Source organism: Sander vitreus, chromosome 3 (assembly GCF_031162955.1).
Source record: "Sander vitreus isolate 19-12246 chromosome 3, sanVit1, whole genome shotgun sequence".
Lineage (NCBI taxonomy): Eukaryota > Metazoa > Chordata > Actinopteri > Perciformes > Percidae > Sander > Sander vitreus.
Window position 1 is genome coordinate 32931438 of NC_135857.1, and position 14778 is coordinate 32946215.

General features: G+C 43.7%; 2 protein-coding genes across 2 annotated transcripts in view; one reads left to right on the forward strand and one right to left on the reverse strand.

The window, feature by feature from the left end:
* capn5a (calpain 5a) overlaps positions 1 to 14778 on the reverse strand; it is a 34760-nt gene that overhangs the window by 2968 nt on the left and 17014 nt on the right. Inside the window, exons 4-12 of the mRNA XM_078247061.1 lie at positions 8969 to 9177; positions 7756 to 7948; positions 5874 to 6067; positions 5302 to 5379; positions 4681 to 4876; positions 4415 to 4537; positions 2457 to 2653; positions 2092 to 2213; positions 1682 to 1818 (exon numbers count right to left, since the gene is read on the reverse strand). Coding sequence (XP_078103187.1) covers positions 1682 to 1818; positions 2092 to 2213; positions 2457 to 2653; positions 4415 to 4537; positions 4681 to 4876; positions 5302 to 5379; positions 5874 to 6067; positions 7756 to 7948; positions 8969 to 9177 — 1449 coding nt within the window. The remainder of the gene's footprint in view (positions 1 to 1681; positions 1819 to 2091; positions 2214 to 2456; positions 2654 to 4414; positions 4538 to 4680; positions 4877 to 5301; positions 5380 to 5873; positions 6068 to 7755; positions 7949 to 8968; positions 9178 to 14778) is intronic.
* On the forward strand, positions 13053 to 13498 carry ompa (olfactory marker protein a). The gene has a single exon (XM_078247062.1). It carries the CDS (start codon positions 13053 to 13055, stop codon positions 13482 to 13484), a length of 432 nt encoding a protein of 143 aa, XP_078103188.1. The 3' UTR covers positions 13485 to 13498.

A 14778-nucleotide genomic window follows, 5' to 3' on the forward strand; every position in this document is an offset into this window, starting at 1 on the left:
ACCCTAACCTTATCATCATCAGCACAAAACATTTTTGGTAGAAAATAAATGCCTAGCTGAAGACACAGCGCTCCGCCATCAATGTCTGATTTATTAAACAATGATATTTTTAGTATAAAACACTTCTAATATTTAGACTGTATCACTAAATGCATTCATTTGTACAGTATATAATATTTTAGGAATTAAGCATCACCGATATTTTTTAAATAAATATTTAACGTACCCTCTGCACTACTCCAAGGTACCCCTAGGGGTACGCCTTCCCCAATTTGAGAAACACTGGCCTAATCCTAGTGCCTTGCAGGCAGCGTTGCCATTTTGTGAATGTACCCGAGTCAAACTTTCGTTTAAAAGCATATTTAGGACGGAATCACCACTTTTAAGATGTACCGTATTCTCGTTTTTGGGTCAAATGGCCTTCTGAATGGGAGTGCTAGGGGCGCTACGATGCTAGCCTCAAAATAGCTGTTTTTAAACCACTAAGAAGGCTCGACACAACATGAGACTTTGCTCCAAGTATCACCAGGGGCTCTACACCTTAACCAAAGCATTGACAACATTGTTTGTGTACCCAGAGTTTACTAAAAAAGGTTTTGAGCAACTCACGTTAGCAGTTGTTGTTTACGCTATCCGCCATTTTCCCAGTCCAAAATAGGCGATCTCTGAATGCGAATGAACGGACTCCATAGGAGGAAATGTCATTCTTATATCAGGCTCCTTTTTCAACTACAAGGTCAATATTGTGTTTCACTGACGACAAAACGATTTATCCGTGCATTTATACGGAACTAAAGGAGCTTTCCATCTTTACTCTCCTCCCTCGACTATTTCTGACTGGCTCGATAGACGGCGACCGGAAGAACAACTGCTAACGTGAGTTGTTAGTAAACTCTGGGTACACAAACAATGTTGTCAATGCTTTGGTTAAGGTGTAGAGCCCCTGGTGATACTTGGAGCAAAGTCTCATGTTGTGTCGAGCCTTCTTAGTGTTTTAAAAACAGCTATTTTGAGGCTAGCATCGTAGCGCCCCTAGCACTCCCATTCAGAAGGCCATTTGACCCAAAAAACGAGAATACGGTACATCTTAAAAGTGGTGATTCCGTCCTAAATATGCTTTTAAACGAAAGTTTGACTCGGGTACATTCACAAAAACACCCTAGGTTGCATTTTGGCGAGAGTTACGCTTTAAGTACAGTTTTGTGTTGGCAGTTTGTAACAGTCCAAAATCTCATTTCTGACTTTAAGATTTTATCTATATGTAAATGCATATCGGTTCCAAATATCGATTATCGGTTCATTAACTACTACTACTACTAATAATCGGTATCGGCCTTGAAAAACCAGTATCAGTTGATCCCTATTTTTAAGCCGCAGACTTTATCACAGAAATGTGGAGCCCAATAATTATAATACAAAAATAAAATATCATCATCATCATTATACTATGTTAACATACTGTTATAAAATATTATTTTAAATAGGCCATAGCGCATAATAAGTACTTTTACTTTTGGTACTTTAAGTATAATTTGATGCGAATACTTTTGAACTTTTACTTACTTCTACACTCACTGTGGTAAAAGATTGGATATTCCTACAAGATGGCACAAGTTTCTGTCAGCTTTATCTCTCTCTCTCTCACACACACACACACACACACACACACACACACACGCACCTCGATGCTGATTGGCTGGTTGGCGTTCTTCCTGTAGAAGAGCCCCTTGGTGTCGAAGTCAGGGCTGCGTGTGTTTTTATGGACCGCAGAACGAACTTTCTGTCCTTCGCAACGAATGATCACGTAGGGGTCCGATGCTGGAAACACACACACACACACACACACACACACACACACACACACACCCACCAGAGGGCAAATTAAACTTTAAAACTAACTAAATACATAACTTATTTAATGTGTTCCTGGATAAAGAAACACTGAAATGTACAAAGAGCCTCAAAATCACCTTAAAAAAAGAATAGGAATCACATTATACAATAAATACTGTTAAAGTTCAATTGGATCTGATTAACCTCAGTAACTGCTGATAGTACCAGTGTTGATGACTCTTAAAAAGTAAAATGTACCTCCATTAGAGTCTTGTCCTGCGAGTCCATTAGCCGCCAGTATGTGGACCTGAGTGACCAGAGACGGATAACCACACAACCCAGACCAGCAGGTCTGTGGAGGCTCATGTAGAGTCAACTCCCTACAGGACAGACAGACAGTCTTAGGTTATACATGGTTAAAATAGTAATTAAATGTCTGAAATGATGAATGAATGTTTGTAATATCGCTGTTTGCGTCTTTCGTCCTCAGAGGGTTAAACTCCAGCGCGTTTTTTTCCTCAATATCCAGTAAAGCTGCTGCTGAACCAAAAAGAACACTAAAAGTCTCCCGCAGAAAACAAGGAAAGCGGAGTTCAAACTAAACAAGACCAGTGGGTCCCTACTTGCAGTCGGATGGCACATCGGTGAAGATGCGGAGCAGGAATTCTCCCTCCAGGCCGGGGTCAAAGGTCGTGGGTATGATGACGTACCGGCCCTCTTTCAGTTCAATGCGTTTGAACACAGACCTTGAGTTGATGAAGACGCTCCCACCAACCTTCTGCTGGGTGACATGCATACGGTAGGTCCTGTTTAACTCCACCTGAACACAGAAAGACAGCAGCACCTTTATTTACAGGCCCTCACACACACACACACACACACACACACACACACACACACACACACACACACACACACACACACACACACACACACACACACACACACACACACACACACACACAGACATTTGGCCTAACTATTGTACTGAAACTGGCAGGGGAGTGCTCTAGGAAAGGCCTGCTCTATCCTAAACTATGATGGTTATCTGCCAAGAGCCACAATAAGGAAGTAGTAAGTACCGTTTAAAACAAAGTTAAAGTGTTCATATTATGCTAATTTTCTACTAGGACTAGGACTACTAGCCAGTCAGAAGCAGAGTATGAGGACGTGCCCTGACAGTACCTAGGTAAGGACTACTAGCCAGTCAGAAGCAGAGTATGAGGACGTGCCCTGACAGTACCTAGGTAAGGACTACTAGCCAGTCAGAAGCAGAGTATGAGGACGTGCCCTGACAGTACCTAGGTAAGGACTACTAGCCAGTCAGAAGCAGAGTATGAGGACGTGCCCTGACAGTAGCTAGGTAAGGACTACTAGCCAGTCAGGAGCAGAGTATGAGGGCGTGCCACGCTAGCAGCTAGGCGAGCATTATAACGTGTGTTCCAAAGTGACCACGTTTGTCTCTGAAGTAAAGGCTGGACTACAATAGAGCTGTTTGGAGCAGTTTGTGAACAGTGTTTTCTGTTGGAGATGGTAAGTCCCTTTGGGGGGGACTTTGGGCTTTTTCACTTTGTAAACCCATAACATGCACAAAAAGATATATAACATAATAAAGGAAAGGGGAAAAGCCAAATAACAATAATGAGCACAAAAGAGCTGAAAAAAAAGTGCAGAAAAGACGTGCACACATATACAGTACAAATACACAGAGGACACAAATAAATGACAGCCCCCATACAGGGAAGGCAAGTCGGTAGAGATGGGTTTTATAGAGATGGGTATTTTAGTTCAGATGTTTAGAAGTGTGGTTGTATGAGCTACTTCTCCATAGTCAGTGTGTTAGCTACAGTAGATGGGGGTCGGCTATCTATATCAGTTTAAGTGTACGCTATATTTAGAATATTTTTACCACTACCAACTACCTTGCTGTCAGGCAGCCCTTTACGACGGAAATCTGAAGCCGTTATCTCTGCTCTCTTCAAAGCCACCAGACTCCTTTGACAAAAACAGTCATTTTACGTCGCAGAACACGGGAGTAGCTGCTCTACCGCTGCCTCCATCGGTTAGTTAGTTTAGGTTATTGTGTGATTTTGGTGTATAGTATATATACGTATAGTATTGTATATGGTTTAGCAATTGGCACGTCTGTTTATCTTTTTAATTAAAAATTTTAAACACAGATATGTAAGAAACCGTTATTTTATTTTATGGTGTATTCTATATACACTCACTTGCCAGTTTTAACAAAACAGACCTGCAATAATTAGTTTGCTCTGAGACCTGGAGGAATTTTAGAAAACTTCTACAGTATGAATGTCTTTAACACACACACACACACACACACACACACACACACACACACACACACACACACACACACACACACACACACACACACACACACACACACACAAGCTTGGTGCAAGTTAATCAAGATAGTTTCTAGATGTTGGGAAAGAATGTGTATTCCATTTTTTCTACTTTGACAAAAACTAATTGGACTTCATGAAACCATAATAATGTATGTAACCATAAACACACGAGACACACACACACACACACACACACACACACAGCTGACCCTGTGTATGTCAAAGCCAATAGCCAGGTTTTCTCCTCGTCCCTCCCTCAGCGTGGCTCTGCGATCTTTCTGCTGCAAACAGATCAGTACCTCGTCCTCCGGCTTCTTCACATCAAACACAAACTGCAACGCAGAGAAAAAAGAAATACACACGTATTGTTAGAGTCCATTCCTTCTCCACAACACGGATCCCGCTATTGCAAAGTACATAGCCTTTGCCCCACACCAAATCTGAGAAGGTATGAATTCATGAGAGGAAATAAGACCTGCGGGTTCTGGAGGAAGGTGTGCTTGTTGTTGCTGCAGCCCCCGGCTCGGTTGAGAAGCGGGTCGTCGTGGCGGCGCCAGGAGCCCCGCATCACCGCCTCCTCCCAGATCTTATGGAAACTCAGGTAGGATGTGTTGATGAGACGACAGAGGATGAGGTCTGTGAAGTTAGCGATGAAGTCATCAAATGTCATCCTGCAGGAAGGGAGACACAGAGAAGGGAATGAGTAGAAATGATGGTTCATTTACAGTGACGTTAATTCACTGTTTGATCAGAGAGATGAATGATGAAAGAGGTCAACATTTAAACTAAGAGGGAAAAAAAGTGTAAATTCAGCAGGGTGTGTTTAGAAATGATCAGTAAAAGAAATACAAATCAAAGAATTCAGAACCAGAATTGACTTTACCATCTTTGTAAGTACATACAACGAAATTAAAACGTTGCAAATATAAAAACACGCACATTAAACTGAGAACATAGATTAACGCTTGAGAGATGGAGACTGAACAATGTAACAAGATGAGAATTATTGCAGATCTTTGGACTTGGTGAGGTGACAAAGCGCCACGTGCAAGCACCTGTGTCTGCCAACGGGGGGCAGTGTTGAACCAAAACTCACCAGAACTCTCCATCATCCTGCACGGTGACACCAATCTTCTCCCTCTCACTCTTACTGACCTTCTTCCACTCTTCAGAGCTGCAAACAGGCAGACAAAAGAGGTCAGTGTGGTTCTTCTCATAATAAAATGAGGATAGCAGATGTGAACTGTATGTAGTAAAAAACATCAATCTCCAAACTGGGCAGAATTAAAGGGTCTGACGGTTTGTAGTCCAATCACCGGGGACACCAGGCTCCCAGGAAGTGCGCCGGGCTTTGATGCGCTAAATCGGAAGCGGCCGGCTCGGCCAGAGGAGGTCTCTAGTGCACCTGCTCTATCGGCCGCACAATGTGGAAGCAGTGCCGATCATCTGGCTCTATGATGGCTTCATTCAACACTCAGCTACTCTCAAAGGAATAAAAGGGACTGCCTCGAACACTGTATGCAGGTCTTATTACACATGCATGGATTACATGTTTAAATCGTAGGTTATCTGGACAGATTTATTATTATTTTTTTTTTAAAGTGAAATCTTGATTCTCACGGGATTTATAATCCGTAGAAATGTGGGCTGTGGTTCCCTGCTTCTCACCTGTCGCTCCAGGCCCCGTTCCACTCTCTCTCTCCCCAGGGGTTTCTCATGCGGATCATGGTGAGCTTGTCTGACTTGAAGAAGGCCAGCAGGCCGTGGCCGAGCCTCACCCTGCGGACGTCCGTCACTGCGTAGGCATGGCCCTTCACCAGGCCGCAGGCCAGCCTGGCCTCCATGTCCGCTGCAGTGGCTGCCTGGAACGACACGGCAAGTGGCGGCACAGCTTCAGTCAGTCCGTAAATCATTCCTAAGGCTGTGCTCACGCTGCCTGCGTCGGCCGTCCGACGGTCCGGCAGAAACGCAGGTCTTTACATTCATTTTGAATGGGGGTAGTGCGTTTAGGGGGGACGCAAAAAAAATGCAGTGGACCTGCGGCGAAAAGTCGAGACGGACTTAACTTTTGGAGAAACGCAAGCCCACGTCTAGGGATGTAACGGTATGAAAATTTAACCTCACGGTTATAGTGACCAAAATGAGCAAGGTTTTCGGTATTATCGCGGTATTTTTAAAAGTGTGTTCAATATGTTGAGAAAGCACTGATAGGCCTACACAATGTTTATTATATTACAAAAATATAGGCAAAACCTTATCAAAAGTGCAACTTTTAACATCAAAGGAACAAGGGTTCAGCGCGTAAACAGCTTATTTGTCAGGAACATTTCCAGTAGTGCAGGTTTTAAATCATACAAATCCAAACATTCAAGCTAAGACAAAAAGAACAATATGTGAACAAATCATAGAAACACCACTAATTACACACTGTACACATGAACACTTGAAAGCAAACCTTAAATAAATAAGACAAAAGAGCATTATGCATTTAAAATAAATAGCCACTATAAACAAATTACAAAAAGAACTACAACCACGGGAAGGATTAAACACGCGGTTTCCACACCGTGTTAATCCACCGTGATAATGATTTTTTAAATGAAAACGGTAATTCTTATCGTCAGCATTTTTAATCGTGGTTTACCGTTACACCGGTAATCGTTACATCCCTTCCCACGTCACGCTGCGGTGGCCAATCACGTAACCAGAGGTCAGACTTCTCGGTGTGTTTTGAGCTACAGTTTGAGAGTCCCATACAGGAAACAGGAAACAGGAAACTGCCTCTATTGATGCCACAAGACAGTTTAAAACCAAGGGGGTAAGCGTCGGTCAACAACCCGTAGATCCTATGGAGCAATTTTGATGCTAACAAACGCTCACCCGCCGTTAGCATTCCACTGACTGCCATTCATTTTGACGTCACTTTGACAGAGAATAACGTTACATCTGAAGCGTTTAAAGACTCTATTTGTCCGTTGTTTATTTCTAAAGAAACACGACAACGTATAAAAGGCTCCATTACCTTGTATCTCACATTATGGCTCCGTAGCAGACGTTTTTATAGAAAATAGGCTAACGATTGTGCCATAACCACGCGACTTACTGTCGCACAGTAGAGGAATTACCGTACAGTACAGTCTCCGTCCAGAGCAACGGGGTCTGTTGGTCCAGTTTATATACTGTCTATGTTTAAAACAAACAAGCAGTAAACTGCCCTGGAGTTAGGGTGAGAGCTGAATGTTTCCTGCAACAACAAAGCACTCGCTGTGTCTCGCTAGTCTCTTTTCTTTCTCCCTCCTGTGAAAATAAGCTGCCTTCAAGTGTGGTCGGAAACATCGATATCAGTAACTGTGAAATATAAAGTCTACTTGTGCTACATTGGGGGGTTATAGAAAACAAGACAAGGACGTCACACAAATGGGCCGTTTCATTGTCACTCCCACCCCCGCACCACCCTGCAGAGAATCGCCGGATCACTGTTCTCGGTGTGAATGCCCACGGTATCTATTGGTTTAATCATACGGCCGCCGTGCGTTTGTCCTCTGCTCACCCGGATCGAGCAGCTGATGAGGCCTCCTCTGTCGTGGACTTTCAGGACTCTCTCGAACAGCTTGCTGCGTTTCTCTTGATCTTCTTTGAACCCGTTCTCCATCAAGTCCATTGGCTCCGACACGCCGCCAGTGAAATCCACGAGAGCGTCGGCCGTGTTGCCCCCATCAAGCGCCTCGTAGCATCCAGACATCCTAGAAACACACACACGCCAACAGTCATCAACGCTTACACACAGACGTCTTAATTCCTGCCGACTGAAGAAGTGGTTCTGCATCTACGCCCTCAGGGTTGTTTTTTTATATAGATACATTTTTGGGCCATTTTTAGGCCTTTATTTGACAGGACAGCTGAAGACATGAAAGGGGGGAGAGAGAGGAATGACATGCAGCAAAGGGCCGCAGGTCGGAGTCAAACCCTGGCCCGCTGCATCGAGGAGTAAACCTCTGTATATGGGCGCGCGCTCTACCAACTGAGCTATCAGGGTGCCCCTCTACCCTCAAATTTAAGAAAAGTCTGCACAAGAAAATAACAGTCAAACATAATGAATTGCTGCGGAGCTCTCACATTGACTTTAATGGAAACCTAATGACTCCGCAGCCGTTCAGCAGTTGGTGGAAATTGCGGTTTAGGCGCAGCACTCAAGCTGTTTTGGGACCCACCTAAAGCCGAATGAATGTAAAATCAATGTGAGCATCAAAACTAACTAAATGACTTTTCTCAGATCTAATGGCTGTAGTTTCTCCCCAGTGGACTTCTCTAGCAAGTTCTGTCTTTAAGCTTTTTGAGTGTTACTTATGTATTATCTTCTCTGGCTTTTCCAACGTTTTGGACCCAGATATGGTAATAATAATGGTCCAAAATGATGTGGAATTATATTTATAATTGAAAAACGTTACTTCTTTTTGAGGGGAGACCCCTAAAAGCCCCCGCTGACTACTTCCACAAACCTAGCGAAAACACCGAAACCTCCTGCATCACCCTGTCGACGTTGCTCTCTCTACACCAACCCTTGCCTATTTTATTGCTATATTTTAACTTGTGCACTATTTTATGTTTAATGTCTTTGATTCTCATTTTTCTTTTTGTACATTTTGAAGAAGCGTTGTTGGAGGGAGCCTGAGAACAACGTTGCTAACGGCTCCTCCACTCTCCACTAATTCTCGTGAATGTGACAAATAAAGACTTGAAAACCCACATGGTGGAAGTCTTACTTGGCGTAGGCCTTCTCCACCAGCGCGCTCCAGAACTCGTTGCCGTCGTTGGAGTGGCAGTACACCAGCTTTCCGTTCACCGTGGCCAGCCGGTCATCGATCACCACGTCCACCCACTCACCGAACCGCCAGAACCGGAAGTGGAAGATCCCGGCGTAGGACTCCGGTTTATCGTCATTCCACTCCTGGTCCTTCCAGTCAGGGATCACCTGAGGGGGGGGGACAGAAAGAACACGGTCATCATTCATGTTTTTCCATTCAACCTTTATTTATACTCAAAAGATCACTGAGGGGAAACTGTCATTTACAATGACATCGATTCAGTTACAAAGACAAAGATCATCTGGGCAAAGCTCAGATTTTTTAACCAACTAGAATGGCACTCGGAGAGCGCAGACCTCCGCTAGTTCTTCATTCAGGATTTTTTTAAACTGACTTAAAATCACCCAAAGTAATAATCACATCTGACAACATCATCTGTACATATTGTCTGTTAGTTCTTAAAAAGTAAAAGTTTTTTTTACACTTCTTTCCTCTTAATTAACCTGAGGATGTATGACGTTTTGTGTGAAATCAGTGATATAAATAAATAACTGATCCATTAAGCCAAGACCAGTCAAGCTCCCAGAAGCCCTCAGGAAACTCCCAGAGTTCCCTCTTGTACGTCATTAGCGCCTCCTGTTGCCTAGCACCCTCACACCTCATCACCCACCTCCTTAACGCCTTTAAAAAAAAATCTTGGAGAGTGTTTTCATTTCATATACATACATTTTAAACCTGATCTCAGGAAAATGTATGATAATTCAGACAGGCCATATGTTGCATATAACAAGAATAATATTAAATAGAGTAAATGTGTGGATATTTTACAACAGTTTGGTGCAAAAATCAGCCTCAGGGCTGAATACTACTAATAAAACAAAAACGCGTGTTGAACGCTCAGCAGGGCTGAATACTACTGATTCTGACTGATGCTGTTTTTTGCATTGATCCCATCTCCCAATGCTCTCCCCTACTCTCTCTGTCATGCTCGTGTTATGAGGCTAATCAATGCGTCCTAACCCAAACTACCCTGTGGGCAAGGGGGGTGTGGGGGTGTGGGTGCCACTCTGTGATGGAAATAGTTGAAGAGGGGAGACAGAGAAGGCATACAAGCCTATGAGGAGAGAGAGAGAGAGAGAGAGAGAGAGAGAGAGAGAGAGAGAGAGACAGAGAGAGAGAGAGAGAGAGAGAGAGAGAGAGAGAGAGAGAGAGAGAGAGAGAGAGAGAGAGAGAGAGAGAGAGAGAGAGAGAGAGAGACAGACAGACACAGAGAGAGAGAGAGGGAGGGAGGGAGGGAGGGAGAGAGAAATCTGAAACTCTCTCAGAGTTCCATCTATCACAGCATCCATCCAGACAGGCCAGCCTTGCCCTCTCCTTAACCCAGGATTATAACCTCGAAGTCGGACATGGACAATGCTAAAGCCCCCGGCAACACAATAGTGCTGGCGTTTAAAGAAGACACTGCACTGACAGAGGTGAGGGTCTCACTTTGAAGTGACAACTTGTTATCGCAATATGTGTGGAGGCAATGCTTTTCATTTTATTTGAAAGGAAATATAATTGAATGTACAAAGAGTCAACCTAATCTGATGGGGTGTCTTTGCACAATCGAGGGTTTGTGCCCCATCACCAAAAATGTCAACGCTGCAGTTTTGACTCTTGATGAACATGTTAAACATAGATATCTTTTAAGAAATACTTGTGTAATTATTTATACACTGAGAACAAGTTTGAAATTGAGCTTATTACTTTTCTTTTTACTTGTTGGCTGACTTTTCGAAGTTTCCTTTTCGGAGATTCATGCAACTTTTTATTCAAACTGTTCGCCCAGCTTTGATGAATAGTCTTCATAACATCTGTTCTAAAGGCTTTCTATGGTGTGTCTGGTGCTCTGAATGTCCCTGGTGTAGTGATCAATAGGTCTACTTATCAGAAGAGTTAAAACACTGACTATTAGCCTGGCAGTCTGCCTCAAAACTGTTGGAGGTCAACCGCTCCTGGACTGAAATGTTAACGTGTACCTTTGCTTTGCTCAGAGAAAAATGTTTTAGAGCTACAACGATTGGTCAACTATCAAAAGAAAGCTAATGCTAATTAATCATTTAGGTCATTTTTCAAGGAAAAATGATAAACACTTTCTGGCTCGCAGCTTCTCAAATGTGAGAGGCTGGCGCCAGAAAGTGTTAAATCATAGTTCTTCGAATATTTTGGATGTTTGGGACTGTCGGTCGGACAAAACAGGACGTTTGATGACGTCACCTTGTGGTCTAGGATATTGCGATGGCCATTTTTCACTGTTATAGACCAAAGAATTGATCGATTAATCACAAAAATGATTGGGGTACTTTCCACGAAATCATCTCTCAATACAAATCAAACCAGCTATTAGGCCAATTGAAATAAAACCATGCCAACCTCTAGGTATGGTATGATGTGGGGGTATGGTGAAGGGTATGAGATGATGTGGGGGTATGGTGAAGGGTATGTGATGATGTGGGGGTATGGTGAAGGGTATGTGATGATGTGGGGGTAAGGTGAAGGGTATGTGATGATGTGGGGGTATGGTGAAGGGTATGTGATGATGTGGGGGGTATGGTGAAGGGTATGTGATGATGTGGGGGGTATGGTGAAGGGTATGTGATGATGTGGGGGGTATGGTGAAGGGTATGTGATGATGTGGGGGGTATGGTGAAGGGTATGTGATGATGTGGGGGTATGGTGAAGGGTATGTGATGATGTGGGGGTAAGGTGAAGGGTATGTGATGATGTGGGGGTAAGGTGAAGGGTATGTGATGATGGGGGGGTATGGTGAAGGGTATGTGATGATGTGGGGGTATGGTGAAGGGGATGTGATGATGTGGGGGTATGGTGAAGGGTATGTGATGATGGGGGGACCAAGGGAACTTCATCAGGATCATAGTATCCTGGATCCATGCAATAACTGGCCTTTCAAAATAAAAGTCTGCCTGCCTCTATGGGAGCATCTTACTTATGCCCCCTGTATTTTAAGGAAGAGCATTTATGTATTTACGATACATTATTCATTCACAAAGAAAATTGGTGTCCTTAAAGGTTGGATTTTTCCTATTTTTTTAATTAAGGCATTAAGATCAATTTCCAAAAGATAATTTTTTTATTCCTCATTTTAGTCAACTTCAGCATGGGTTCATAAACTTATGAGCACCACTGTATGTAAAAGATTCCTGTTCTGACTGATTATGTATCTAGAATTGGACCCTCTGCAAATTCAAGTAAGTGAAAATCATTTAGGAAGACAAACTGTGTCTACAGGTGAGGCATGACAACGGTACCGTGGCATCAAGTCATGTGCCTGGACTGAACACTATTGCGTAGCATAAATGTCTTTACAGTACTCAGTTTGAAGCCTTTTGGATTTTGTAAAAAAGGGTTTTTCTACAAATGCCGTGGATGCATAATAAGAACTGGAGCCCCGTTCATTCCTATTCCTATGCTCAGTGACGCATGAAGCCTTCATGGAGTCAAACCCGCATACCAAACGTTCAGGCTGTCGGGACTGCTTCTGCACTGTGCGGCCGATAGAGCAGGCACAATAAAGACCTCCGCTGGCCGAGCCGACTACTTCTGGTTTATCACTCCGCTAACATGAATGGGGATGACATGATGTCATCGTGCGTCTCTTCTAGACTTTCCAAATCTTGTCAGACCGAATGGATTAAATTCTGATAGTGAAACTAAACATTTTGCTGGGGATTTGCAACGCTTGAAAAAATGTATCCACTCATTTACAGATGTCTCTTTCGCCATGTAAGTCTAGAGGGAAAAGTCTTTCTGGGCCAGAGGGCATCACGTGACGGCCCGGGAGTTGTAATTTCGCCGTTTGGCCGCTTTGTTCAATTTGCTTCAAAAGCACGGCGCACTTCCTGGGGGCCTGACAACTACGGAATAAAATGTGGTGGGCTGGATCAAATTAAATCTGACACACACTATTCCTTCTTCTCCGACCAATCGCGATTTCTCTTTCATGTCTCTCTTCCTGTGTGCTCTTTAACTTCCTCTGCAGATGATGCGTCTCCGTGTGTCGTCTCTGCAGCGCTCAGGGCAGAAGCGCCAGGATGGCGAGCGCCTGCTTCTCTCCCATGAGGCCGTGTATCGGCTGGACTTCCCCACCCAGGAGCTCAACTTCTCTCGCTGGTACTTCTCCCTCACGGCCTACGGTCGCGTCACCATCACCGGTATCTCCCAACACTGGACCCCCGACCTCACCAACCTGATGACCCGTCAGCTACTCGAGCCGATCGGAACGTTTTGGCGAAACGCCAACGACCCGGAGGATTCGCCGCTCAAGTGGCTGGAGGCTGACATGCAGGAGTTCGGCGAGAGGATTGCCGAGCTGGCCAAAGTCAGGAAGGTCATGTACTTCCTGTTTGCCTTCAAGGATGCTGCAGAGGCCGCAAATCTCAGCTGCTCGGTGGAGTTCACGCCAAACAAATGACTCTTCACTCTCTGTCAGTAGAGTCCTCTTAGTCCTCAAAAAGCATTGCAATATTTTGTTCAATCTTTAACCTTTTAACAACATCACACTAGAGCTGAAGACAAACTCCCTCAAAAAGTTCTTTCTCACTGATTCACCTGTCATTTTAAAGGTGCTCTAAGCGATTTTTAGGCTACAACATTTTTTGTCACATACAGCAAACATCTCCTCACTATCCGCTAGCTGCCTGTCCCCTGAACACGCTGTAAAAAAACAAACAAAAAAACAACAACACGGTCTCTGTAGACAGCCCAGGCTCCACAAACTACAACAAAAACAAACTGCGCCAACCTGCACCACCAAACATAACAAACAGTGTTCCAGCCAATAACCGACAAGGAGTTGGTTGAGCCATCACCGCAGCAGCGTTAGCACGTAGGCTACTTCCACAATGCGCGTTCATGACTGTTTCAGGAAGCACAGAAGGGAGGGGGAGGGGAGGGGATGAGGAGGAGGGAGGGGGGGCGAGCTAGCCTCCGTTTGGTTTGACAATACTTACACGAACGTCAACAAGAAGTGACGTCACCCAACATCGCTTAGAGCACCTTTAAGATTGTAGATCCACCTTCTTTGCCCACGTGACGCATTCAGTTTTCCACAGTTCATTCAAACATTTCAGCACAACCTGACGTTTCATAAGTACTTAACAAGCTGTAAAGAAAGTATTTTTCACAAAACAAAGCACACACAACCCAACAACAAAATATGACGAGATAGAACAAGTATGAATGTACTTTGTTTAAACTAAACTAAATGATCAATGCATCATCAACATAAATCATGCGAGCATTCATAACAAAAAAGAGAAACTAAACTTCCTCTTGTAAAAAAAAAACACGCCTTTTTGGATCAGCTAAATATCGTGATAACGTGTGTTTGGGTTGTTACCGTCTTTGCTGTTGTTGTATTTTGTTCCTGAGGGCTTTCATCGCTCACAGGAGAGGCAAAACAAGCAGCACTGAATCCAATATTGATTATTCACATCACGTGACTGTCGGCCTACAAACAGAGATCAATGGAGTGAAATCTATTAAAAAATCAACTGAAAGCTGTCTACTGTATGTGTTCTCATTGGTGCAGATTATTATTGGTGTTACTGGACAGATGAGGGAGGGACGGAGGGAGGAAGGGAACAAGAGGCTCCTTTTCTCTTGTCCTTGAGACTAGGAAGGGATGAAAAAAGTATAGACTATAGTAAGGAAAGAAACGAGAAGAAGGAATTAAGATGAGGAGTCGAGAAAGGGATTAAAAAAAG